General features: G+C 37.8%; 1 protein-coding gene across 1 annotated transcript in view; it reads left to right on the top strand.

The window, feature by feature from the left end:
- The window catches only part of PREP (prolyl endopeptidase), an 86,442-nt gene that overhangs the window by 33,300 nt on the left and 26,608 nt on the right, over nt 1-26,534 (top strand). Inside the window, exons 8-10 of the mRNA XM_071446573.1 lie at nt 4,892-5,083; nt 13,489-13,686; nt 17,189-17,292. Coding sequence (XP_071302674.1) covers nt 4,892-5,083; nt 13,489-13,686; nt 17,189-17,292 — 494 coding nt within the window. The remainder of the gene's footprint in view (nt 1-4,891; nt 5,084-13,488; nt 13,687-17,188; nt 17,293-26,534) is intronic.

Below are 26,534 nucleotides of genomic sequence, written 5' to 3'. Positions count from 1 at the left end.
ATGAATCATCTATATTCTCTTCTCCTGTCTTTTGAGTGATTATCCCAGTGGAAGTAAAATTGGAGCCTTGAAAGTGATTGAGAAATGTCTGTTCATAAAAGTGCTTGATTTCTTTCTTCTGGATTAATCTTTGAATATAACTTGACACGTCTGAACTTTTTAACTCAAAGGAATGAAGATTGCTCCCTTCCATTTATTTATATTTTAGATGGCAAATACATTAACTTTCCATGATCATTGAGTGGCTGTCATCCATCATCTGCAAGATGAGTTGTACCCTCTCAATACAAATACAAAAGTTGCATTCCTTTAAGAACATCTTAATATCTCCTTTACAGTATTTCCTCCCTCAGATGTTTATAGGTGAAGTCAGGTCCCAAGACATAGAGAGATCTTGCTCTTAAAGAAAGTCCAAATTGTTTGAAAATATCTCTGGCCTTTGGAGATCAGAGTGAGACAATTAAATATTTGTGTCTTTGAAGAAAAAAGGGAAAAAACCTTGAGTTCTTTTCCCTAGCTGCCTTGCTCAGAGCAGGGGCTTGGGAGCAAGCTGAGTCTTGCATGATTCAAGAAGAAATTAGATTTTGATGTGGAAGTAGATGTCTGAGTGAAGGACTCTGCCATTCAGTTCCCAGAATATGTTATGAACATGCCACAGGGGCCCTGAAATAGTCTCTTGATGTATGTATGATATATGTATGTATACAATCTGATGTATGCTGCACACCATGAGATTATCTGTCTTCTACTGAATGTAAAACCTACTGTGGATTAGCACTGTGAAATGCTGTAAAAGGCTGCCTAGAGAGGTATATGCCCCATCCCTGGGGGTTTTCAAACCTGGGTTGGACAGGGCTTTAAGCACCTGGTCTAATGGAACATGACCCTATCCCCATGGCAGGGTGGTTGGAACCAGATGGCTTTTAAGATCCCTTCCAACCCAAACCATTCTGTGATTTTATGAAAATCTAGGAGTTAAAAAATCATGATCTTTCTATAGGTAGAAGTTTATTTACTTAATGTGTGTACTGTAATAAAATGTGGCATCATTCTTTGGATTAGAAAACCTGTCCTGTTGTTACGAGCCAAGCCTCCTGGTTCATTTCCTGAGCTTTCTCAGCACTGCCCCATTTGTAGAAAAGCTGTCTTGCAAAAAATGACGAGACAGAATGGAATTTATGGAGATGAGCATTTATATCTTCACCTGATAATTTTGACTGTTAGAGCACATGAAAAAAGCCAAATGCAAGTGTTTGCCTTTTGAAAACTTTTTTTCCCAGTATCAGACAACCCTAACATTAAACCCTGTCTCTCCAGTAGGCACAGGCAAGAGGTTATTTGCCATTAATTGATTGTTTGGCCTTTCTGTGAAAGATGAAATACAGAAGTATCAAGAGCATTTTGTGAAGTGATTGACAGTGACTCTCAGCTACTCCATCCTTTCTGTATAAAGAGGGTTGGTAAGAAGACTTTGTGATAATTCATGCTCTGACCAATTTGTTCAAATTATCTTTTCCTTCTTCTGTAGTTGTTGTCATTCACAGACCTGCTTCATCACCCAGAGCTCTCAGCAGACCATGGAATATTTTACTATGTTCAAGGCCAGTACAAGATTGAAGGCTTATTCTGTGATGCTTACTGAAAAAAATTTCTCTTTTGATCTTCTGTGGATCCAAGAACTTAGTTTAAAAATTCTGTCTGTAACACTGAATGTTGCTTTTGTTTTTTGCAGAAGCCTAGGATTATGATTTTCTGTTGTGTGGCATGGCTTTATTGTCTACTGAATTCTTCCTGCAGTTCCTATTGTAATGCAGTTATGTGATGATGAATAACTAATTGGTATAAAACATACAGGCAAAACCATCTGTATCTTTTCAGCAATGTATTTTAATAGAAGGATTGGCAGGGTAAAGAATTAGGGTATAGCAGCAGTGTACAGGAAACTGTGATGCTTTTCCTGTATATAATAAATCTATCTCATTGTGTGCTTATGTGGATTAAACTGAAGTCTTCAGTGTTTCAGGTGTTACGAGTAGCCTTAGACTATGCAAATGCCACTTCTCAGTGATTCTTCTCAAAGACACGTGTTCTCAGTGGGCTGGTGGTTAAACGTTTGAATGCCTTATCAAGATCCAGTTCTTCAACTCTTTTCTCTCCTTTTTATGAAGAATGGACTGAATGTCTGTCCTTCACCTTGTTTTTCAAGTACTTTTTGAAGTCATAACTTACAGACATACTGTTCTTTTGTTACTGAGGGGCAAGGCCAGAGTGCTTGACATGGGGGCAGTGCCATTCTAGTGGGCTGTAGTATGGGCTTGTCCCTTCTTTGTGTTACCCCTGGCATGACCTGGGGAGAAATGATTTCTGTCCCCATCACTTTTCAGCCATGTTAGTGCCTGTGTTTGTCATCAGGTTATTTCTAGCCCAAAGGAGAAGGCTAAGCAGGAGGATCTGAAGCAATGCTAGAATATCCCTTTCAGTCACAGCCACAACTAGGTCACCTGCAACCAAGCATGAAGAAGCATCCTCTTATGGCTGATACCTGTGTCATTGCAAAGGATTTGTTCCTCTCACCGAGAACTGCGGCACATGCCCTGTGCAGCACTGATGTGTCTGATGTAAGGGCTGCCTCTAGTTGCCTCTGATCCTGGGTTAGATGTTGGTGTATTTAACCACTTCAGTAAGATAGTGGTTAAGAGGTAATTCAACTGCAATATTTGTCTTCTAAGGACTACATAAAAGCCACTTTACTAAGATGGATGCTCTTGTTTTTGTATAATGACAACTAAGTGTACCCCTGCAGAACATCAACCCTCTCACTTATTTACTAGCTGCTCATTTGGGAGTGGATGAATGAGTTGCAAGGAAGCAATGTAAATCCCTAGTGTCACATTATTGTCCTTTTTTTTCATGGAATCCAAGTTCTGTTGCACTCATGGAGACTACAACTATTGTTCACATTTGCCATTAAAAAAGTGTGTTTTTTCAACAGCCTGAAAATTTCTTTTTATGATGTCTTGTACTTCAGTATGATGGTTTCATTCTGTCAGATACCAGTATTGTTATGGTGTTACTCTGCAGTTAAAGTTTTTATTTACTAAAATGCCATGTGACTTGGGATCTTGAAATGGTTTCATGGTGTTTATTAGGGTTTGCTGCAGGATGGATTTGCTTTGTTTTTACTGGGCATCAAAGCAGGTTTTTTCTGTGGAACTCACAGCAACTGCAGTGACTTAGCAGGATTTTTCTTCAACATGAAATCTCTTGAGAAGGGCTAAACTTTGGATCTCAATAAAAATCAAATTTAAGGGGCAGTGTATTCACTCAGGACACTAAATTGACTGGATTGTGTGGAAAGTCTATACTACAGCAGTACACAAAGTGGAATTTAATCATTTTGCATGAAGAGACAGGGAAGTTTTCTTTAAACCAAAATGGCAATTAAGAGATACAAACTTTATAAATGTACCAGGCCTGACTATACTCTGTTATTACATCTAATGGGTTTAAAATGACCTAGGTCATCTCACTGCTTCCTCAATTATTCTTTTCTTTTTTTAAATTTACAGTAATTACAGCTTGGCTATGATCTCCTTGCTCAGTTTTTAATATTATAAAATAAGCTGAAATGCTTTTTTTATTGATACAAACACTGCATTACAGAGTTTCACAAGCAGATTTATGAACAGTTTATTTGTTTATACTTAAAAGCAAAAACCCAACCTGTAGCTTTAGGAAAGGAGCAGACAGTGCACTAAATGTTATTTTAAGATATAAGAGCTTTAGTTTCACATGTCAATAAGGATTCTGATTTTTCAGCATAGCTAATGTATGATGCTTGCCAGTAGTAAGTTCAGATGATAGCTGAGTTGTACATAAAACAAGTACATCACGTATCTTACCTAGCCTTGCTGCTTTTTCTTCCTACTAGCCTCTCAACCTATTGCAAAACAGGAAAATGTGAATAAAAAGCAGTGGAGTCTTAAAATCCCATCTTCAGGTTGAGTCAATACTACCCACTCTGTACCACAGTCTGAAACTGAGGCAATTCATTTTTGAGAGAAGTCTGCTTCTTTTAGTGAGTGTGGTATTCTAATAGGCAGAATGCAGTTTCTTTCTTCAGAAACCCAGATGTTTTTCCTAAATGTAGTTGTCCTTTGATGGTGACAAATTTCTGCAGAACAGCATTTCAGGAATGTTGTTCCTGAGTTGAAAGAGAAATTCCTCATGTTGAAGTTTATTGTACTCATTCCAATAGCATCATTTCTATTCTGTGGGAAGTTCTGGGCTTTTAAGGAGAATGGAAAGTCAAAGTAAAAATTTACTTCCATTCAAAGTAAATTTTTTTGCAGGAACTAAAATCCCCAAACATTTCTTTATAATTAAATAGTAATTTTAGAAAAGCTGTTAAAAATAAAAGTGCACTTGAAAGCTTAGTGCACTCTTTCAACTCAGCTGCAGCCCTTCATTCTAAGACTGTGGAAGGGGGCACTTGTGAACTCCCTTGAACCTGATGTGCTCCGTGGCATTGGCTTCACAGCAGCCACTGTGGTAGGAGCATTGCTTGGCAAACATCTGAGCTCTCCAGAAGCCCCTTAGGAAAGTGGTGAAACATAAGCCATAATTCTGTCAGTATTTTGCTAGAAATCCCTCCAAACCAGTCATCTTAACACGTCTGTGACCTGGCATTTTTCCACTGCAGCCTATTGATCTGTAGCAGTCTTTGGAAATTCTTTATACCTGGTGCACATTCTGGCCTTTCCCTAACTGTAGTGCTTCTCGTCACCACCATTGTTCAAGAAAGAGCCCACAGCAATTGTCAGGGAGGCCTTGCCCTCCATTGTTGGAAGGTTTTGTTTGAGTAATTGACATTCTGTGTTTGATCTGACAGGAATTCTTCAGTGGGTGAAGCTGATAGATAACTTTGAGGCTGAGTACGAGTATGTGACCAATGAAGGAACAGTGTTCACTTTCAAGACAAACCGCCACTCTCCAAATTATCGGTTAATCAACATTGACTTCAGTGATCCAGAGGAATCCAAATGGAAAGTTCTCGTCCCTGAACATGAAAAAGATGTTCTAGGTAAGAGTTCATGTCAAGTTAAAGACATTAGGTTCTGCTTTTTCCAAATTAATTCAGTAATTAGTCTGTTGAATGATCTTTTACAGACCTTCTTGCTTTTTTTCTGTGTTTAAACTTTGGTTAGGATTTGCAATTTAAAAGACTTGCTGAGATACAAGCGATTCAGAACATCTCTTTCTCTCTCTCTCTCCAACGTCCTGTGTGGCCCTAGTGAAGTTGCTTCATCTGTCCTTGTTTTAATTTGGTGTTTGTAGGAAATGAGGGGAAAGTATTTTCCTGCTTCATGTCAGTGAAATAAATGCTTACTAGATAGTCAGTGATTACAACAAGAGGGACTTTGTAAGCAGAAAGAAGGGAAAGAGCAAATCTGGCAGTACTGCAGCATGCTTTGAACAGAATTGGTCAGAATTTGAGACAGGATTTCTTTTGTTCCTGGAATAAGAGGAGTAAACAATACTTGAAAAAAAAGCCTCAGGAAAGTGTAAGGGCGTGGAATTCTTTAAGTATAGAAGTAAGTTCAAAACATAAACGTTTGGTTTTGATATAATCAAAATAAAGGTGTATTTTTTAATCCTATCATTTTGCAGAAAGTTCTGTGAAAGCTTAGAATTAGTTTCAGATAATGCAGAAGAACCACCTTTGAGCTGTTTTTTGACAGATACCTTGTGTACATTTATGTAGTTTGCTCTCCATACAGTACAAGGTATAATTATGATTTATCTCACTAGCAAATTAGTTATTGAAAAATACTCTGAATTTCTTATTAATCAATTTTTATACAAATTCCTTCATGTTTGCTACTTTTCCAGTGAAGAGCTGCTTTGTAGGATGAGTAGAATTCTCTTTGTTTATCTGATTTCATATGCACATATAGTGTACCTTCTGTCTTTCCTCACTGAGACACACCTATTTTACTACATTTCAAAGTCAGCTTAAGGCTTTTGTCACTTAAAAAAATCTTTATTTCTCTCTGCAGTTCACAATGTGTCCTGTGTGATTTCTGCCCCAGACTAGATGTCCCCAGTGTGACATAAATGTTTATTCTAAACATATCCAAAATTGTAAATAACTGGGGTCTAGAATGTTGAGAGAATTTTAGTGAATGGAAATGTAGCAAATTAGAGTTTGGGGAGGCACAAATCTTTTCTTAAGATTGGAAACTATTTGAATCAGGAGCAACCTACATCTTAAATGAAATATGTTTCAAGTCCTAAGCAGAGAATTAGTAATAGATGTAAGTGAAAAATTGCTTCCAAGTCTTAATTTTGGTCATGTGCAAATTCACTGGCAGTGTGTTCAGCTATGCTTAAGTTATGAGGGACAGCAGTTTATAAAGTGGGACCAAATTGAAGAATTTATGTGGTGAGTGTATAAACAGAATGGGATAGGAACCTGTGACTTACAGGAAATGTGGTTGCCATGTGTGGATTTACATGGAGAGTGGTCTAGGCAGCCAAAGGAGCTTTGACCAGTGGCTCTGTAAGCACTGATTATCTGTTCCTTCCAGTAAGATAAATGCCAGATCTGCTCTTTCCTACAGGGTGGTATTTGACTCAACTCCATTTTGGTTTCATTCTAAAGGCAAAGTTGTGATGAGTTCATGTTCATGCACAAACAAAAAAAAATAATGCATGCAACATTCATTTAATGGCTTATACATGACAGCCTTGACAGTACAGAATTAACAAGAACTGCACTAAAAAAGCTGAAAGCTCAGATGAATGGGTTTGCTGAGGACACTGGCCTTTAGACTGTAAACCCAACAGGCATTCAGCTCTTAAATAGTTGAAAGCAAACATAATCTGTCATATAAAACCATCAGGGTGACTTACAGGAATATGTTGTGTGTCATTTATCTTTTACTGTTGTTGAATGTGAAGCCAGAACAGGCAATCATATGTCTACTTCTCTCTATAGCTTTTTGGGGCAATATGTAAAGAAATTGGATTAAAGTAACAAATGCAAGAGTCTGAGTTTTAACTAGATCTTAATAAATCTATAGTAGATCTTACAGAAAAGTAAATTTAAATTCTTCAGTTGCTTATTTGTTACCAACACTTGCAGATTAATGTTTTATCTTAGCATCAAGATAGAGGAGTTCTATCATGTTCAAGAAGTTGTAGTCCTGAATAAATAAAAAACTTCACTCCTTCACTTGATATAGCCAGCCAGCAAGCCAGTCTCCATGTCAGGCTCTTTTAATCATTACAAGTTTTCTTAAGGAAGACATAATTGTAGCGATGACAGTTAATAATTCGTTCTTGGAAACCTTGGAGTCAAGTGACTTTGATTTGGTTGATAAAGAGATGACAGTGTAATGAAGCTCCTTCTGCAAAAGCTAAGACAGCAGTGATTCAGAGGGTAAATGGGTATTACTGCTTTTTACTTATGTGTGGGAGTGACTTTAACAAGATGTAATTTAGCTGTATTAGTATTTCTTCACAAGCATTATAATTAGCGATACCCTAGGTCACAAATCTGTTTTATTGGGATATATGGATCCTGCTCTGGTATGACCTACCTGGAAGGCATAGCCTGTTCATTTCTGCATCTTAACTTAGATTCAATTTCATGAAAGCTGCAGTTACAGGAATAGATTTATTGACAAATAATAAATTCATGATTGAGAATTAAGAATCTCTACCAGCGTCCATGACTGGCATAAAGAGATGTTCCACAAAGTATTATTGTATTCTTAGAAAGATGCTACAGCTAATACAATCTAACCAAGAAATAAAGGCACATGCCTATATGATGGTGTGAATGTCATTTGGTTTCCTCAACATATTCTTTAAGACAGACTTTTCTATTGGCTTTGACCCTTTCTTTTTCAAGAACTGTTTATAAGTGAGATAATTTGGGAAATAAGGGGAAAAATCAAGCATATTGCTGCAGTGAAGTTGTACATGCACTTCATTTTACAACTGTCAGCAGGGATTTTACACAGGGATGAGGTAAATTTAGATCTCTACTCTGTGAGCTGAGGGGAAGAAATAAATGACAGCTATTTTAAAAGGAAATTGAAGAGGGCACCTCAGAGCATATTGTAGTGTGATGAGGCTAATTTCCTTCCCTTTGGAGTTTGTTTATCAAGTGTTAGTTTTAATTTTCAGGGAGTCTGAAATCAAACCACAGGAGAGATTCACATCTGACATTGAACTTGTGCTTTAAATGACCACATAGCTGCAAGAATTGAAAGGCAGCTATGACACTATAAATGCAGACTGACAGTAACAGACCTGCAACCCTAGTTCTAAGGCACAGGATAGACCTGCTGGGTTTAGAAGGTTAAATGATTTATTTTGAGAACTGTGGCACCCCTCATTGCAGCCAGGATGCTCAGTACTGGTAGAGCAGGGCAACTGGAGAGCAGCAGTTACTATCCAGCCCTTTCCCTCTGGCAATGAAAAGCAAAATAGCTCTCCTGTGTAAGGAGAGCTGAGGAATAAGACAAATTCCTGAATGTGTTGTAGATGAGGAGAGGATCTTGAACAGTTCCTTGAATCTCAGTTGGCCATTTAACAAGCAGAGGCAAAGCTAGTAGTGCTCCCTGTACCTTGTACACATCTGCACACCTAAACTCAGTGCAAGTAAAATGCTTCCCTTGCCTCAGCTACAATTCCCAAGTGGAAAATAGTATTTTTCTTTATACCTTTAACCTGCTAACTAATTCATAAATGTGTGGGAGATGGGGAGGGGAGTTACTGCAGCTGAAATTTGTGTTGTAGTACCATAGTGAAGCCAGGAGGGAAAGTCTGGGAGGAGCACGAAAGCCTTGACTTGTCGAAATTGGTTGAAGCTTTCCCATTAACTTTAACATAGCAGGCTGCCACTGAGGATGGGGTCTCAGTGAGAAGATACATGCTTTATATTGTGAGGGCTTGTCAACATTTACCTACACATTTCAGAATTATTCATGTTTTATTCTGTAAATTGCTCATGCTTTACCTGCAAGTTTAATTGTAAGTAGCCTTGAGTAATGTTTACAGGTCATTGTTGTTGAGGTCAGCATTGGTACCTGTTAATCTGCAGAGACACTGAAGTTTGTGGTCACTGTCTGTGATGACCAAAAAAACCACCGTGACATTCCAGGTCTGTCTTGCAGCTACAGATTTGGCATCCATTGCAATACATTAATTATTCTCACTCAACAATATATGTGTTGAGTGGACACATAAGCACAGCCTTATCGAGTAATTCAGTAATTCCTGCTGAAGCTCTGTGGCTGCTTGGCTCCTCTACTGTGGTGTGTTCTCCATCAGCATTTCAGCCTGCATCTGTCAAAGCATGTTTGTACATTCAGACACTTAACATGCCGTAGTAGTGCTGCAGAAAGGAAAGGTCAAAACTGTTTTAAGACACTAAAGTTAGTGGCACAGATGTTTAGTGTGAGGATTCAACCCCTTTTTTCACTGAAACTGTTTCAAAAAATTGTTCATAGCAGCATTGCAGCTAGCAGCTTTGTGATTAGTGACAGCTGTCAAAATTTTAAAAAGAGTTTTTGGAAAGTAGCAGTATATGAATTTCTGGAAGGTTGAACTAGAAGTTCTCGACACAGTTGAGCTCAGTTTTCTAGGCCTTGTTAAGAATTATATCTCCTCTAGCTCAAATTTAGCTATTGAAGAATTGTATGTAACATATTATCCTCACCTCAGAGAGAACTGGCCAGTACCAAGGATAACTCTTCACACCTGCTTTCACTACTTAGGACTGCCTCCAAGTGTGTTCATCTCTCTCTGATGCCTGAAGCAAGATGCTCAGGTTGGAGAAGGCAACCTCTTAGTGTTTATTGTGTAGAAATATAAATCCTGTGCCTGATGGATGTTGGAAGTCAGTAGGTTGATAAATTTAGGTTATCCCAGAGAGTAACTGCTCTGTTCATTGGTAGTAACTGAACATAAATTGACCTATACATTGGAGAGGTTTTGGATAGTTAGGTTTTTAAAAAACATCACTTGTGTATATGAAAGTGCTCAGCAAGCAATTCACAGTATCCCAGAATGGGTATCCAAAATAAATGGTTCATTTGCACTCTAAAGGTGCTTATTTCTTCTCCCCATTTGTCTGTAAAGGGTGCCTACAGCAATGGTGTCAGGCTTAGACAGGGGATTCGAAATCACACAGTCTTAAAAGTTTCTAGGAAATACAGAGGCATGCAGGATGCATCCTGCACTGCATGAGCAAAACCAAAAGGTTGGCTGCTAATGCAATGCACCCAACAGTATCTGTGGTTCTCAGTGCTGAGCATGGGAATAACAGAGACTCAACTTAAAGCTTGCAGTCAAAAAATAGCTCTTGTTAATAATTCAGCATTGTTTTAGCTTGCTGTGCATATAAGTGTTGGTTCTTAGTGTCTTCTTTTACTTCTGGTCTTTCAAGTCTGGTTCAATGTTTTGCTCTATTTTGATTTTTGCATTTCTTTGTAGCTGCCATTACTGTAAGTTTTGGAGGCAGTTAGCAATGCACCAAACCCAGTTATAATACAGGTACTGTACTCAGAAGCTGTGTTCCTAAATTTCATGGAATGTCTTAAAAACATTTTGCATTGGCTTCTCATCTGTTATCTCCACCTGAGAGCATCTAATTTGTAAACCAGAGAGGTGATGGAGAGTTGATATTGCTGCTTCCTAGGCAAGTTCCTTAGTAACAGAAATCCCCACATAAGCCAGCAGCCTTTCTCCTGAGCAATTGAATCTTTCTAATAAAAAGAGTAATACCTCTTCATAAATATATAAGTCAAAGTAATAATTAACATCAGCTCTTAAAGAAAAAATCCATTAAACTGAATTGTTTAATCAAATAATTAGTGAGGAATTAAAGCATCACCACAACATAATTTTAAAATAAAAATATCTTAAATATTTTTCATGAGGCAAATCTATATATTATATACATTTGAAGTTGATCTGGTAAAGAATACCAGTGGAGTTCATGGGATCCTCTCATTGAAAAGACAATAATTCTGCATGCAAAAAAGGTATGTTGCTGTTGGGATGCTAACTTTTAAATTCATATTTTGTATGAATTTCATAAACCACGTTAAAATGTTGGAAAATTTGCGCAGTGACAGTGTAAAAAATATTTTAAATTACTACATATTCTCTTTGTGTATACAGCCAAGAGTGATTCTCTATTTCAAAATATGTAATTGAATAGAACTATTAACTTGCAATGTTTATTATGTTCTCCAGCCTCACTTCAGAAATTTTAGCCACCCTAGAGCTAAAATTACACATCTATTACTAATTTATAAACAGTGTTATATTATGCTGTACCTTATAATTTCAGGTCATGGCTAAAATTTCAGTTAGTGTTCTCTCTGGAGCTTTGGTTAGAAAATTCCCAAATTTAGACTAGAAGCTCATGAGGGTGTTGGAAAGTTTGAGGGTAAAAAAAAATATGAATGGTGGCAGTTGGGAAGAGGGGAGTAGTAAAGCTTTTATTTAGGTATTTATGAAACATCATTTCACATGTCTAGAAAGACAAGTATTACATTTCAGTGGTCCTTCAGAAACAAGCTAAAAGGATTTGAAAGTCTTTGAGCTCTAGGGGTTCATGAGAGACCTGAACTCTATATGAAAGCATAAATGATGCTTTCAGAATAACGAGTTTTGACCTTCAGTTCCAAAAACTTGTTACCCTTACTGGAAGGGGCACAACATACAACTTGGAACTTTTATTGTGGAATTTGAATATGCAAGGATGCATTTATAAGACTGTCTTCTTTACAGCTCTTTGAATTCAAATTATTTGGTTTTATAGGACATTGAGGAAACTAGAAAAAACTGTTAAGATGTGAATAACATAAAATGGCATAAAACTGAAATTCCATGCTTATGCTCTAATATTTTTTCCTCCAATGTTGTTGCATTAAACTCTCCATCTCACAGTGCTACTTTGGCATTACAGTGTACCTCTGTCTGTCCTATCTAAATTTTCTTCCTCATTTGGTTCCTCTCCTAATTCTTTGCTTCCAGCAGATAAAAAAAGCCATTTTCCAACACTGGTATTTTGCCCATGATTTAGATTTCCAGTCTGCATTGTCAGAGAAGAAGTTGTGTAAATATAGTTGGAAGAGAATAAGAATCACCTCCTCATCTAAAATAAAAATGTCCCACATTACCTCCTTCAGGATACTTTCTTTGATTTTTAACTTTGCTTGTATTTTGTCTTGCTTGTATTCAATTTGTGAATTAATGAGAAATTAAAATACTTTTGTTGCAAAATAATTTCTTAAATGGCAGAAATATTGAGCAAGATTAAGATGTTTTAATCTTTCTCCTGTCTGTAAGAGTAAATAAATAGACTTGTCACTAGAGATCTAAAGCCAATGACACAGGAGACAGGAAAGAGTATGTTACATTATAGATCATGGATGAACTGGAGCTCCAAAGAGTTTCTACACTTTATGGGCTATAGAGATGGAGATTGAAGTGAGATAGTCAGAACCACAGAGATTTTTAGAAATGACAAACCGGATATTTTATTTTAATTCATTTTTAGTCCAATTGGAAAATTGGCATGCCATGAAATAAAGGTTCACATATGTCTAGTAGTTATTCCAAGGAACAGACTCAGGATGGGAAAAGTTCTGTGGAGCAGAAGCTCTCATTCCTGCACAGCTGCACAGACACAGTGGGACTAGAACTAGGACTGCCAGGAGAGACATGAAGGCAATGAACCTCTGCAGAGGGATTTGGTCCTGGATCCTTCAGGATTGAATTCACTGTGCTGCATCCTGCTCCTGTTACCTTACAGTCTCAAGAATGCTGTTTAGCAACATTAGTTGCTATGTTTGAATAAGCACCTGGGTTTTTTTTAATGGCATGATGAGAATATCACCCCAGAATAACCCTTTTCTTACACCCAGTAGGGCTTGCTTGCAAGAATAGTCTCCTGGTTACTTCAGCAATAGAACCAAGAGCAATAGTAACATCTAGGTTCTATACCTCAATGTGCAATACAGGATCATGTCTTTTTTCCTTATGAGTTTAGTTTGAGTATAAATCATAATGATTGTTTTGATTTTCATTACTTTCCATAAGTATTGCTGGCAAAGATAAATGTTTTGCTTGGGTTATGCATTGAAATCTGTGATATTTAAGAGCAGTATTGATCTATAAATATCCTAAATGCATAAGCATATTGATTAAGCAATTCTTTATTCCTGTGTCTGCATAAATTAACTTTAAGCAGCATGGTTAATGCATTTCCAGAGAATGTCAGACTTTACTTTGGGTTCATTTACAAAGATTTAAAAGTTAAAGGCAGTGTGTGTCAGAAATTTTGCTGCATGCATTTAGGTATGCTAAATGCATAGGATCAGAGTATGTCTGATTGTTTTCTTTCTTACTTTTCTAAATTGTATTTTCTGTGGCTTTGTTTTTCTTTTCCGTGCTCTGCAGAATGGGTTGCTTGTGTGAAGTCCAATTTCCTGGTTTTGTGCTACCTGCATGATGTGAAGAATATCCTGCAGCTTCATGACCTAGCCACTGGTGCACATCTCAAGACTTTTCCCCTAGAAGTTGGTAGTATTGTGGGATATAGTGGCCAAAAGAAGGACACTGAAATATTCTACCAGTTTACTTCCTTTTTATCTCCAGGTAAGATTTTTTTGTCTCATGTTATTGTTCCTTTCCCCAAGAACAGTGTCTTTCTCATTTTTTTGTAGTTTCCACCCATATTAGCAGTGATTGTGCACATAAAAATGTATCAGTCTTTGATTCATCAAGCCTAAATAATATGCCTGCTAATATTTGAGACACCTTCATTAAGACTAAAGACTGACGTGTACTGGAGATAAAATTGTAGCATTCTCACAGTTCTTGCTTCATACACCAAGACAGAAGGTGAATACCTCAGTAAAAGATAAATGTTAATGTGTTTAATGTGATTTTTAATCACAATTTTAAAGAACATTAATAAAAGTCACAGAAATTGTTCTCTGATAGTTTTATGATTCATTTATGCATAGCCTTATTTGAGCATCCTTACTGTCTGTCCTTACAGTATTTGGTGTTGTTGGATTGCTGTAGGAATCATCTTTGTACAGTCCTGCAAAGCTGGAGCTGTCCAAAGCATTACATAATACAGGTGTGGCAAAACAGTAAATATTCTAGGATTTTGCATAGGAAGGGAGTTTCTACACAATTGTCAATCTAGTACATGACAAGAAAATATATTTACTGTTCACTCTTTTTTTTCTTTCTTTATGGCCCAAACAATCAATACCTAGTACAAGATGGGATTCAAATATGAAAGGGCAGATAGGTTTCAGCATCTTTATCTCCTTCCAAGGTTTTGTATCATAGGTCAGCATCTGACCTATGTTTTTGCTTGTTTCAGTTAGAGTACAGCAACATTACATTGCAAAATGCCTGTAAAATACTTCAGATAAGTTTGCTGGTTTTGCTAGAAAGGATTATGTCAAATTATCAAAATTAGATTTCGATCGTAGCAGATAAGAAGTGTATGAATTGCCTATTGTCTTACTGTTTACATAAACAGAAATACAATCTATTTTCAGTTCCTCTTTTAAACAACATGCAGATTGTTGCAGCCATTGCAGCTGGAGAGTAGCTTGTGGACACTCTTGCATTTATCTCTAACTTTGTCCAGCTTGATGGTTCATAGTTGAGTTGCCCACATTGTGGGCCAGAAGTTGCCAGTTTTCCAGGCCTGCACCACTCGTCTCAGTTGGTCCAGTAGAGTCTCTGCAGCTGCTAAAAACTTATAGGGGAAGAGCCCAGACCTGTTTTAGCCTGTGGCTTTCCAGCTGGCCACCAATAGCTGCTCTCACTGCCTGCTGGTTGCTTAGGCAGATTATTTTTCTCCTTTTCATTGATTTCCTTAGCATCTACAAAGAATTCACTATAGCATAGCTCTCTTAACTGGGGCAGGGTGACCTGGAATCTGGAAGAAAAAGGGGAGGTGAGAAATGTGGGTAGACGTATGAGGGTAAGGAAAGAATGAGAAAAGCAGATCAGAGAGGTAATTTTTAGGTAGGTTTATTTTAGTTTGTGTGCAACCTCTCTTCACCTCATCAGTGGAATAATCATACAAAAGGTATGGGGCTGATCCTTGGTTAACCTAAATATTCCTACTTTACTATCAATATAATTTGCACCTGTATTAGGTTGGACTATTCTTTTTTTTTCAAATGAGAAACAAATTAACATACTCTTGTTTAATACCTACAACAAAAGTAATAATAACCATACATATGAAATAATGAGTAAAGGAGTTCTAAACCCATATATGTTCACACCATAAAATAATTTCTGTTATTTCCTGAAAAATTTGGCTATCCCTGCTGTCCAGTCTGGTCTGATGCTTAGGTGACCACTGGCATTTTACATTTATTTAGTACCCAGCAAAATAGTTAAAAATACTATAATGGTTTTTTTATATTAACTGCTGTGACACTAAAAATACAACAGAACAAGAGATGCAGTAGCAGGGGTTGAATTGCATGTTAGTGTAACATTAGGTTGATTTGCTCTGGAAGTGCAGTCTGTGACTGCTTATTCTTCATCATGTGGTTTGCAAAGATGTGGGAATTCTGCCTGCTCTGTGTGCAGTGTTTGCCAGTACATTGTCCAGCTTGGGCAGCTGCCTGTGTGTCAAACAGCTGCTCTGCTGTTGCTGCCTGGAGGGCACTTCCACATGATTTTCTGGATCCTGATCTTTAAGGGAAATGCTGCCTTAATGCTGGTTTGGACCTATCAACCTGATTAGATTTGCTATGTCATTTTGTGATAAATAAAAAAAAATCCCAGCAAACTAGGGTAGTCCTACTTTAGTCCCCTGGTAATTCACTGTTATAGGAAAAGGCTTTATCAATTGCTAGAAATGTTTGTTTACATCTGCATTTGTTTACCAATATCTATCTTCCTGATTTTCCAGTCTATAAGACTAACTTCAAGAGGCAATTCCTTGGTATCAAACAAGTTTCCTCATTATTTCATGCTTTAGTCTGTATGAATTTTATAGTTAAAATCTCTGTAGTAATTACTTCTATTTCCTGAATGTATCTATAATACACACAATACATCAGGATTTCAATCAAGTCCTGTCCACCTTGGTTGATTTTATTACATTGAGGATCCCAGTAGAGTGCTTACTGCCATACATTTTAGTGTTATTTTCCCTCATATATGTTCCAAATTTTGCAGGGACCAGCTTGTTGTAAAGGAGAAAAACAAAGAATAATTAACACTCAAGTTAGTTTATGTATCACATGTATCTGTAGTACAGGCATGAATATTAGGATTTTTTAGTATGTTAACCAGTGTGCAAACATGATGGTCATGTTGTATGACACATACTCAAATGTTACAAGGGTTGAATGACAGGAAATCTGTTTTATAGTTTAAATGCAAAATTATTCTTGGTTAATTACACATCTGTGTAGTATCTAGATAGCTGCATTCCCTGTGATTTGGCCTCTGCTGCAACCTAGAAGTTCTATACTATTTATAGACATAAGTTTTCTCCTGGGCACAATCCTTTGGAAATCATACATACAACTCAAGTGAAGTTTTCTTCAAACTTGCAGAATCAAGATGTAAGAAAAGCTACTCAAGACCAGATTTTGTTCAGTTCCATAGGTAACCTGTGCTAGTCTGCCACAATTTCAAGTGGATGTTTAGCTCTTTCTGTTATCTGGGCCATTTCAAATTAAAATTTGAATTTTAATTTCAAATATTTTACCATAAGGAGAAAATTGTTGACCTGAGTGAAATTCTTGATATATTTTAAATTTGATTTTACATTTCTTTCTTCTAACATTATTGTTCTTAATAAGTCCTTTCTAACTTGATGTGAATAGTTTTTTCCTCTATTTTACTTAAGCCCCCCCAGCTTTGTGTGAGTGGTGAGAATTACTCTTTCTGCACAGAAAGCCTTTTCACCCTCCCTAGATGAAATGCATATATGTAAGTGTTAAATTGTATAATAAATGAAAAAATATGTCCAAAACTACTGATTTTCACCCTGCTGAGTTACCTTTCCCTTTCATGATTCCATCACAGTGCCTAAACTGGCATCTTTTTAATGATGGATGTATACTAAGCTGACAAGCTTGCATTGTATTCTGTATTTTAGGTATTATATATCACTGTGATCTGACCAAAGAGGAACTGGAGCCAAGAGTTTTCCGAGAAGTGACTGTTAAAGGATTTGATCCTTCAGTTTACCAGACAATTCAGGTAATAAGCATGAACTCTGCTGTCTTGCTCTAATCACCTATGCAAGAGCTCAAGACAACTGGACTTAGCTATTGGAGAGGAGGCTTCCTTTAGAGCTATGCTTTGGTTTTGAACTGGATACCACTGTAGATGCTCTAAAGGCTCAGACAAGTATCTCAGTGTGGTAGCGTGGAGACTCCTTTGGGGGTGCCTATTACACATAATGAAGATGTATAAGAATTAGCTAAATTTAAGGTTTATAAAGTTAAGAGAAATTACTTCAGTGGAAAACAGTGTTAGCTACAGATTATATGGAACAGGTTCAGGAGAATACAGGGTTCTTCATAGACAACTGCTTTGACCTCATAACAAGTATTGTTACTAAAAAGATTATACAAAATACATATTTTAAGTAGTAAATGATCTTTCTACTAAACACAGCTTTGGTAAGACCCTGATAAAGTACTATGCCCTGGTCAGGACTTTTAAGACAGGTGTGTAACTTGTAGAGAGAGTTCATGGAAATTCATTGAAATCGTAGAATTATTTAGGTTGAAAAGGACCTTTTAAGAGCAAATCCAACCATAAACCTAATATTGCCAAGTCCATCATTAAATGTGTCACTAAGTGCCCATCTGTTTGTCTTTTAAAAACATCCAGGGATAGTGACTCAACTGAAATCATTAGGGGTCTAGAAAAACAGTCATTATATTGGGATGCTTAGCATATTTAAGACCTGCAATTTATAGAATAAATATTGGAGGGTGGATTAATTTTTTTATATGTAGGATGCTTCCATCTTTTGACTAAGAGTAAGAATGGAATAGAGGCTTTTTCTTTCTATAGACAAAGGCATAACAAAGTCTAGTGCCAAAAGTGGAACTTAAATAAGCTTAGCCTGCAAAAAGGTGAAATTGTGTAGAAGGTAAGCAACATAATGCCATGTGACAGCATGGCTTGGAGTCTTTGAAAATAGATTAGATACTTCTTTTAATATGTTATTTTTAATTTTGACACATGCCAAGGCACATTTTCTAAAAGCGTAAAGGCAGTAGTATGTGTACATGAGGTGCTTGTAAACAGCCCCATCTGTTTGTTCTGCATCTCCAGACAGAAATAAGAGTGTGGTAGAGAACAATTTGCTGAAATGTTCTCACAGAGAATGCATTTTTGCTGCTTCACTCAAATTCATTAAGGGTCCTCCTCAGGATAACTTTAGGGCAGAGTGAGCTGGATCAGAAAAAGAAAACTGCATTCTCTTAGGAAAGAACTTGGTACAATTGTGATGCTGCCATCCAACCCAGAAGGATAATAATGAAACACGGATACCCATGTAATTAAAAAGGGTATAGAAGAGGTTGCTGTAAATTAGAAATAAGGTATTCTTCTAGTAAATCAAATTTTATATAATAAATGTCTGGAAAAATAAAATCTCATTTTACACTTAAATCAATAGCATGCTAAATTAAGGTAAAATAGAACAGTACTACAAATCATTTCAAGGAGGAAGCATGCTGTTGCTATGCCCTTGGAAACCTTCACTTTGTAAAGCACTGGCAGAGATTCACTGCTAGGCTGTAATGTGGTGGAAGTCAGTATTTCTGTTTCTGGATTTCTCCTTCCTTGGCTTCTGCTCAGTTCCAGCTCTAGGGAGATGTGACCTGTGTAGTTACACTGGGATCAGTGCTTCTGAAGAGCACTCTTGGCTCACCAGTCATCCAGTTTTGCCTTATACCAACAAATGATCTCAATTTGGCAACCTCTTGGAAATTAGTTTTTGATATGTTTCATTCAGATCCATGGAGAAATCTCAGCTGAGCTGTGAAAAAGGCTGTTTGTCAAGGCCAGGGCTGGGACTGCCTGCTCAAGTTTGTAGTAACTGAGCCTGTCAGTGCTGCACAGGTCAGATGGACTCCAGTCTTTGTTTCCATTTGTGTGGTCCCACTTAGAGCCTTGATGGTGCTTCTGCTTGGAGGAGGGAACGGGGATGGAAGGGTATCAAAGCAGGGAATAAAAGGCTGTCAACCTAAATGAATACATAGCCATTTCAAAACACAGACAACATTGCAGGGAACTGTGAAAAAAAATCTAAAATAAGAATGCAAGAAATATACTGAAGTAGGCAAACCCTGATTATTATAGGAGAATAAACAATGCTTCAGAATCTATTAATTTTAATTTCCATCAGAATTGTGAAGTAGTAGAGGATAATGTTGCTGACTGTGCTAATCCATGTCCTTAATGAAGGGCAGGTCTCCTGCCAAGGTTCTTTCTTTATTCTCATATACCTGAAGAAATACCTACTAATACCAGCAATCTTCCCAGCTTTGCTGTGTAGCATGTATGAAACTGTAATGAGTTCTTCTTCAAAAGTCTTTGAATATAACAGGGTCTAGATTTGAACTAAAATGTAAGGTGTCATGTGTATATGAAACCTGAATTAATGGCAATTGGAAAATTGCCACAGTGCCTGTTTTTTGGTCTTTCAAATCCAATCTACAGTATTTGGCATATGTTGCAAAGTGCAAGGGTAGACTAGTAATAAAGTTTACTACAGTAAGAAAATTTGTAGTAGAGCTGCTGCTTTTCTTGTACCTAGGGCTAAGATCTTAACCTTTTACAGCCCAAACTAAGAGCAAATTAACCAACTTGCACTAAAGGGAGAGCTGTTTCAACACACCTGACTTCTGCACCAGGGTGGGAGCATGTTTGTAAGTTATGGCTCCATGTGACACCCTGCAAGTACAGTCTAGTTTATTGTGCTGTAGCTTGTATTTATGTCCTTACCTTGAAAGACTCTGTGACCTTCATGACAAAGTCAAACAGTTTAAAATGCTTGCCACACATCAAACATTTATCCTCACTGCTTTTGTTAAATGACACATTAGGTTGTATTAATTACTTTTCCTCTGCCAAGCACTTCTTAAATTTGTTTTTTCTTCCCTGTGTACTTCCATCTATCACAATGACAGACTTTTTCAGGAAATAGCCTGGGATGGGCTTTACAGAAGGAAAAAACATTTTTATAGGAGCTTAAAAACAGCACTTGCCCTAAGATGTTTACTGTGTTAATAACTCAACTGTTGCTTTAAATAAAAGCATTTTATTTAAATAAAAGTATTTTATCTCTGTATAGTTGCCAACTATGTTCTTTATATGCCTCTCCATGTTAGCACCTCACAGTGACACTTAATCATGGATAAACAGTCTTCTGGTGTGGCTCACAGCACACCTACTTTTAGGCTGATGTGTAGGCTTTTAAGTGTTAAAATTGCAGCAATAAAAATGTTGATTGGCTCCTTTTACCATTCTTTGAATACCCTCCAATACTTAAAATACTTTGAGATGAGACAAAAATAGATGTTGCTATTGACAGATGCACTTTGGATTAGCTCTTGCAAAAGGTGAAATTCATAATACAGCTTGGTTTTACAACTTAGTTTGATTAAAAAAGCAGCTGTGGTTTAGATATTGCAGCCCAGATGCAAGAAGCACAGGTCTTAAAAAATACATTTCTGTTTGTGCTGGAAGGAATTTCCACCTTTCTTTTGCAAAAATTACTTTTGCAGATGAAGTAATTTTCATGAGAACTACATTCTTTTCTTGCTCACTTTCACTCCCATCACCAAGCCATTGCAGTACTGATTTCAAGTTATGAGGCATTGATAGGGAATATTTGTCTACAGTCATTCTCATTCCAAGTGGAACTTTACACCATACAGTTTGGCACAGTGATTAATCTCTGCTTCAGGAAAATACAACACTCAGAGAAGATGAGTCAGGCTTGAGACTGACTGGCAGAGAAACTTGTGCACAGCACCTGCCCATGCTATTCCTGGATCTTGCTGTTGCTGGTGGTATCATTCCATGAGCATTAGATTCCTTCATTAATATAAAAATAACAGAGGAAAGCAGTGTCCTGAAAACTGTAGTAAGCTCAACCTGCTAAGCAATGCATGAGCTGATACTATAATTATCTCTGTTTTTTTCAGTGTGGTTATAGAGATTGTCTTAACATAGTTTTTTTCCCCCTTACCCACATATATGTCAGAGAATCAAAGAATGGTTTGTGTTGAAAAGGATTTCAGAGATCGTCTAGTTCCAGCCCCACTGCCATGGGCAGAGACATTTCTGCTAGACCAGGTTGCTCAAAGTCCCATCCATCCTGGCCCCAAGGATCATGCATCCACATCTGCTCTGGGCAACCTTTTCCATTGTCTCACCACCCTCACACTAAAGGATTTATTCATAATTTCTCATCTACACTTTCCCTCCTGCAGTTTAAGCCCATTTCCTTTCTTCTATTGCAATATGCCCTTGTAAAAAGTTCCTCCTCAGTTCTTTTATAGGTCTCTCTTAGGTACTGGAAAGCCACAATTAGGCTACCCCAGAGCCTTCTCCTGAGCAACCCCAACTTTCTCAGCCTGTCCTCATAGGAGGGGTGCTCCAGCCCTCTGATCATCTTTGTGTGTCCCCTCTGGCCTTCTCTGACATGGCAGTGTCCCTGTGCTGGGCACCCCAGAGCTGGATGCAGTGCTCCAGGTGGCCTCCCCAGAGGGGTGACCTGCTGGCCACGCTTCTTTGGATGCAGCCCTGGACACAATTGGCTTTCTGAGCTGTGAGTGCACATTGGCTGGGACACATGGAGTGTCTGGCCAGCCAACACCCCAAGCATTTCTCCTCAGGGCTGCTCTCAGTCCACTTCTACCGAGCCTGTATTTGTGCTTGGGATTGTGTCAGTCCAAGTGCAGGAATTTGCACTTGGCCTTGTTGAACTTCATGGGGTTCACACAGTCCCACCTCTCAAGCCTGCCAAGGTCCCTCTAGTTAACATCCCTTCCTTCCAGCATGTCCACAGCTTGGTGCCAGCAAACTTGCTGAGGATACTCTCAATCTGCTGCTCATTTTGCTGACAAAGGTGTTAGGCAGCACCAGCCCAAATGCCAACCCCACTGACCATAACCCAAGTGTGACTTTCTATATTAATAGATCATTGTAAGTTATAAGATCATTTAAATTTATCTGCTGAGACAAAGCACTCTCATACCAGAGAACTGAAGGCATGTACTTGCAACTGATTCTGAGCAGAGACAAATAAGTTTGCCCTTTTCTACAGAGGAATAAGTAATTTTGGCATAATTTTCATCCCTCTCCTAAGAATCCATCACAACCAAAAAGGGGTTGATTTTTGAAGAGTTGAACTTTCTTTCTTCTCACAGTATTTGGGGATTGAATCCTGCCTTGATCTCATGGGATGGGAGGATAGAATTAATGCTTGGGGAAAACAAGTTGCTTATTGTTGTTTGTTTCTATTTATTCCTTTTATTTCCTTGAGGTTTTGTATTGCAGTAAGGAAGAAAATGAGTTCAAGAAGCTTTGGACAATACTTTCAGGCACGTGGTGTGACTCTTGGGGATTGTCCTCTGCAGGGCTAGGAGCTGGACTCGATGCTTGTGGGTCCCTTCCAACTGAGCATATTCTGTGATTCTGTGAAATATTGCTGGGAAGAAGGAATGTGACAAACACCACAGTTTTAGTGCTTGCCACAGTATGGCAGACACCTGCTCTCTTGCATAGGGGCAATAAGCTTTGAGCCACTTCTTTAGAGCTCCCAGGAAGGAGATAGAAGGCTTTGGCTCTGATCTCACTTAGTGCTTTGGCACCAAGGCACCAGTCTCACTCTGGAGGACATCAACAAAATCACAGTGACAACTGTGACAGCATTGGCAAGCTGCCTGTGGAATATAGTGGAATATAGTGGAATATAATATCTTAGAGCCTTGGCATGTGATTGTTACAAACACCACTTTAGTCTGCCATTACCTCTTCTAATTGGAGGTCAGTGAAGAAACACTGAAATACTGAAAATGTAGTGCTCTAGTTTAAAGGCCATTGTAGTTCTTGAAAGCCAAGAGATTGTATATTAAATATGTCAAATATTTGCAGCCACATTACACTCCTTTTTAAGGAAGGAAATTGTCAGAATTTAGGACTTTACATCTAGATAGAGTATCAAGATATGATTTTATGATGACCTTAAATGCTCTCGAGCTTTGAAATCCATATGCTGGAGTAGCAGAATAGCAGTTGGCTCTACATCCATTATAATTTAAGTAGCTCCATCAAATGCAGTTCAGATATTCCTCAAGTATCTAGAGTAGGAACCACATCTCTCTATTCCAAATGAGAGGATGAAGTGATAGACTTTGCATTGCTTTCTTCACCAATCCAGTTCAAATCCTATTTTAAGGTCCTAATGTGTGGATTTGTTCTGTCCCTTGTTATATACCCTGGGAATTGATGCATAGTTAGGAAGCTGGGAGCTTTTGTTCAGCAGAATGCAGAACAATGGAAACGTGGTTTGGGATGCAGGCAAGTGAAAAACTTCTCTTAGGAAGAATTAGTATACTACTAACTACACAATGTGAAAATAATACTAAAATCTTTTATAAATACTCTCTGTGTTCATTTGTATTGTCATATAGGCCTTGAGATTCAATAGTTCCAAGCTTTTAATTGTAAATTGTTTATTTTTCTGTTGAGTGTGTAGGGAGCTGGAGAGCTTCTTAAAATGGAAGTGTCTGTAGAACCATCATGCTCTAGACTTTATAAAAATGTTCATTTGTTTCAAGCATGCAAGAGAAGTGATTGCTTAGTAGTTGAACTAAAGCTCCTTATGAAAGACTATTCCTGCACCTTACTCAGTAGAACTTTGGTTTGAACTTGCAGTGGTTTGTTTTCCACTTTTCTAGTGAAGGGAGATGTTAGTTGGCTTACTTAATCCCAAGCTGCATTCCACACTCTCTCAGAATTCCCCAAAACATGAGGTGAAATAGCACAGACTGACAGACCTGTAAGCATTAAACATAGTGTTTATGGTGAATTGAATTTCTCTTTGCACCCAGGAGTTTTAAACAAGAACTTAAGGAATTGTTGTGGAGCTTAAAGGATTGCCTCACGTGTCTCAAATGATTGCACTGTTGATTGTAAATAAAAAATAGTTTTGATTTTTACAGTAAATAAGAAAATACCTTTGCCATCAAAAAGATTTAAAAAGTCATTCACTCTGACACCTTAAATAAACACATGTGTTGAGGTCTTCAGGAACCTCAGTAGGTAGATTCTTTGCTGATACAGAGATATTAAAGTGATAATGTTGTAGTAAAAATACTTGGGGTTTGTCTTCCTTCTAAAAAGTCACTGAAGAATTTCTTCCCTTCTGTTTTTCCTGGAACTTTCATATTCACTTCTCTGATTGAACTCACCTCCACTAATTAAGCATGAACACATTGCTATTTTAATTAACTCTCTTACTCACAGGGTAAGTAAGAATTCTGTTTAATGTTCCTCAGTGGGAATCTACTTCCAGCTTTTCTTCTCCCATTTGTATAGGCTTATCAGTGTTATTTCTCAAAGGTAGTGAATATTATTAACTTCATTCTACAGGAACAGGAGCGTTCAGGATGAAATTTGTCCATGGCTTCACAGTGATGAGGTGTTGCTCTTGGGATATGGTTTGCTGTTCTAATGGCAGTGGTTTGCTGATCCTCAGAGTTGAGTTTTCAGATGTGGATTGAAAACCTAATCAAGGTGGTTATTAAAATCTTGCACTAATAGTTCAGAGAACTTCAACATCAATAAAAAGCCCCCCTCTTGATATGTCTAATAGTAATAAAGGCTGACAGCACACAGTCTTGGTCATTGCAGTGTTTGTGTGTCTTGTATAGTGCAGATTGAATGGCCAATACCATCCATGATAGAGGGTCAAACACAGAATAGTTCCACAGAAGAAAATGCTCTAAAGCCTCTTTATAGCTGTTTAATTCCTGCTTAAACCAAGTAGTCATAAAAATGGGAAATAGTCCTCTACTGAAAGAAAAGAGTGATAGCTGCCCCTTTTCTCACTAAGAAGATAAATGTCAAACTTTGGCATGCCAGCATTGTTCAGAATGAGAATGCTCCTCTGCAGAATGGGAATATTTCTATCCATCTGCCCACCCATCATTTTGCCTCATGGAGCCTGGCTGGTGGGGTGGGGTTTAATTGTGATGATAATGCTGTATTGAGGACAGATTGCTCTGGGACCACAGTCATTAGTTTTATTCAGCTGGCAAAAGATCATTAGATGATTGCAGTTGCCAGTCATCACTGGCATAGGTCAGCATTTGAGCCACTGCCCTAGCAGGGAGACACACTGGCTGCCTTTACTAGGCCTCCTGGAAAACCAGACTTTTCTGGTTGTATTTTTCAGTACTAGTAGTGTCATGTAAGTGCATTTAATAGTCATTAGGTTTCCTAGGAAGGGGATTTATTCTTAGTAGGAGTTACATACCCAGGTATGTATCTGTCTGTGCCACAGGACAGTGTTTATTGAAACAATATTTCAAAATTCAAACAAATTTCCAGAACAGTAGCAACTATAGTAATTTATTTGTTAGTGAGGCTCATATTACTTGAAAATAAAATGTTGGGCACTCTGTTAATAGGTGTTTGCACATCTGTGTTATACATATGGGCAAGTTTTAAAAATGTTTTCTTTGGTTTTAACATGTAAATGTTTAATACTTAAATTTTTTAACCATTTTCTCAAGATCTGTAATGCAAGTGGTGGATTTTTGAATATATCTCTCTTCTCACCAGCTGTTCCTGTCAATTTTGTTAAGTGTATAAACTCCCTGGATGGCCTTCACATTTCTCAGTTTCATAGTTATATGAAAAGGCAAAAGGCTGTGAGAAGGGAGGCACTTGTTCTGTTTTAGAGTCTGTTCTGCTTTTGAAGCTTCTCTTCTTGAAATCACATAAAATCTGTGTAAGAACAATCTCAGAACTCATGTGTTGGAGTCCCAGGAGGTAGGATACTGGCTTTACCTGCAAGAAGAGAGGAACCAACTTCTACTGCCCAAACAGCTGTGCTGAACAGAAAAACCTGTAGCAGAGCTGCTGTAATAAACAAGGGGCAAAAAGACTGGGAAAAAGAAGAAACTACCATGCCTGAATGTGTTTGGATGTGGTGGTGACAGGGGCATGACTGAGCTGTCATGGGCACTGTGGCAGGTCACTTCTGCCTGTACCACTTCCTGCCTGGTTTCTGTCTGCCTTGTGTTTAAAAGCCTTCACACTCCCTAGGCAATCTGTCCCAGGTTCTCCTGTTAAAAAGCTTTTGCAGGGAATAGGGGTACACCATCTAAAGGTCTTGCCTGAATTCCCTTCTTGAGCTTGAAATGCATTGCTTTGTGTCCCTCAATTTTATTTTCCTTTTGACT

The sequence above is a fragment of the Agelaius tricolor genome, unplaced genomic scaffold (assembly GCF_023055355.1).
Source record: "Agelaius tricolor isolate 1412-34295 unplaced genomic scaffold, bAgeTri1.0.p SCAF_1, whole genome shotgun sequence".
Classification (NCBI taxonomy): domain Eukaryota; kingdom Metazoa; phylum Chordata; class Aves; order Passeriformes; family Icteridae; genus Agelaius; species Agelaius tricolor.
The sequence above is the reverse complement of the archived record's forward strand: the minus strand, read 5'-3'. Positions and strand labels throughout refer to the sequence as shown.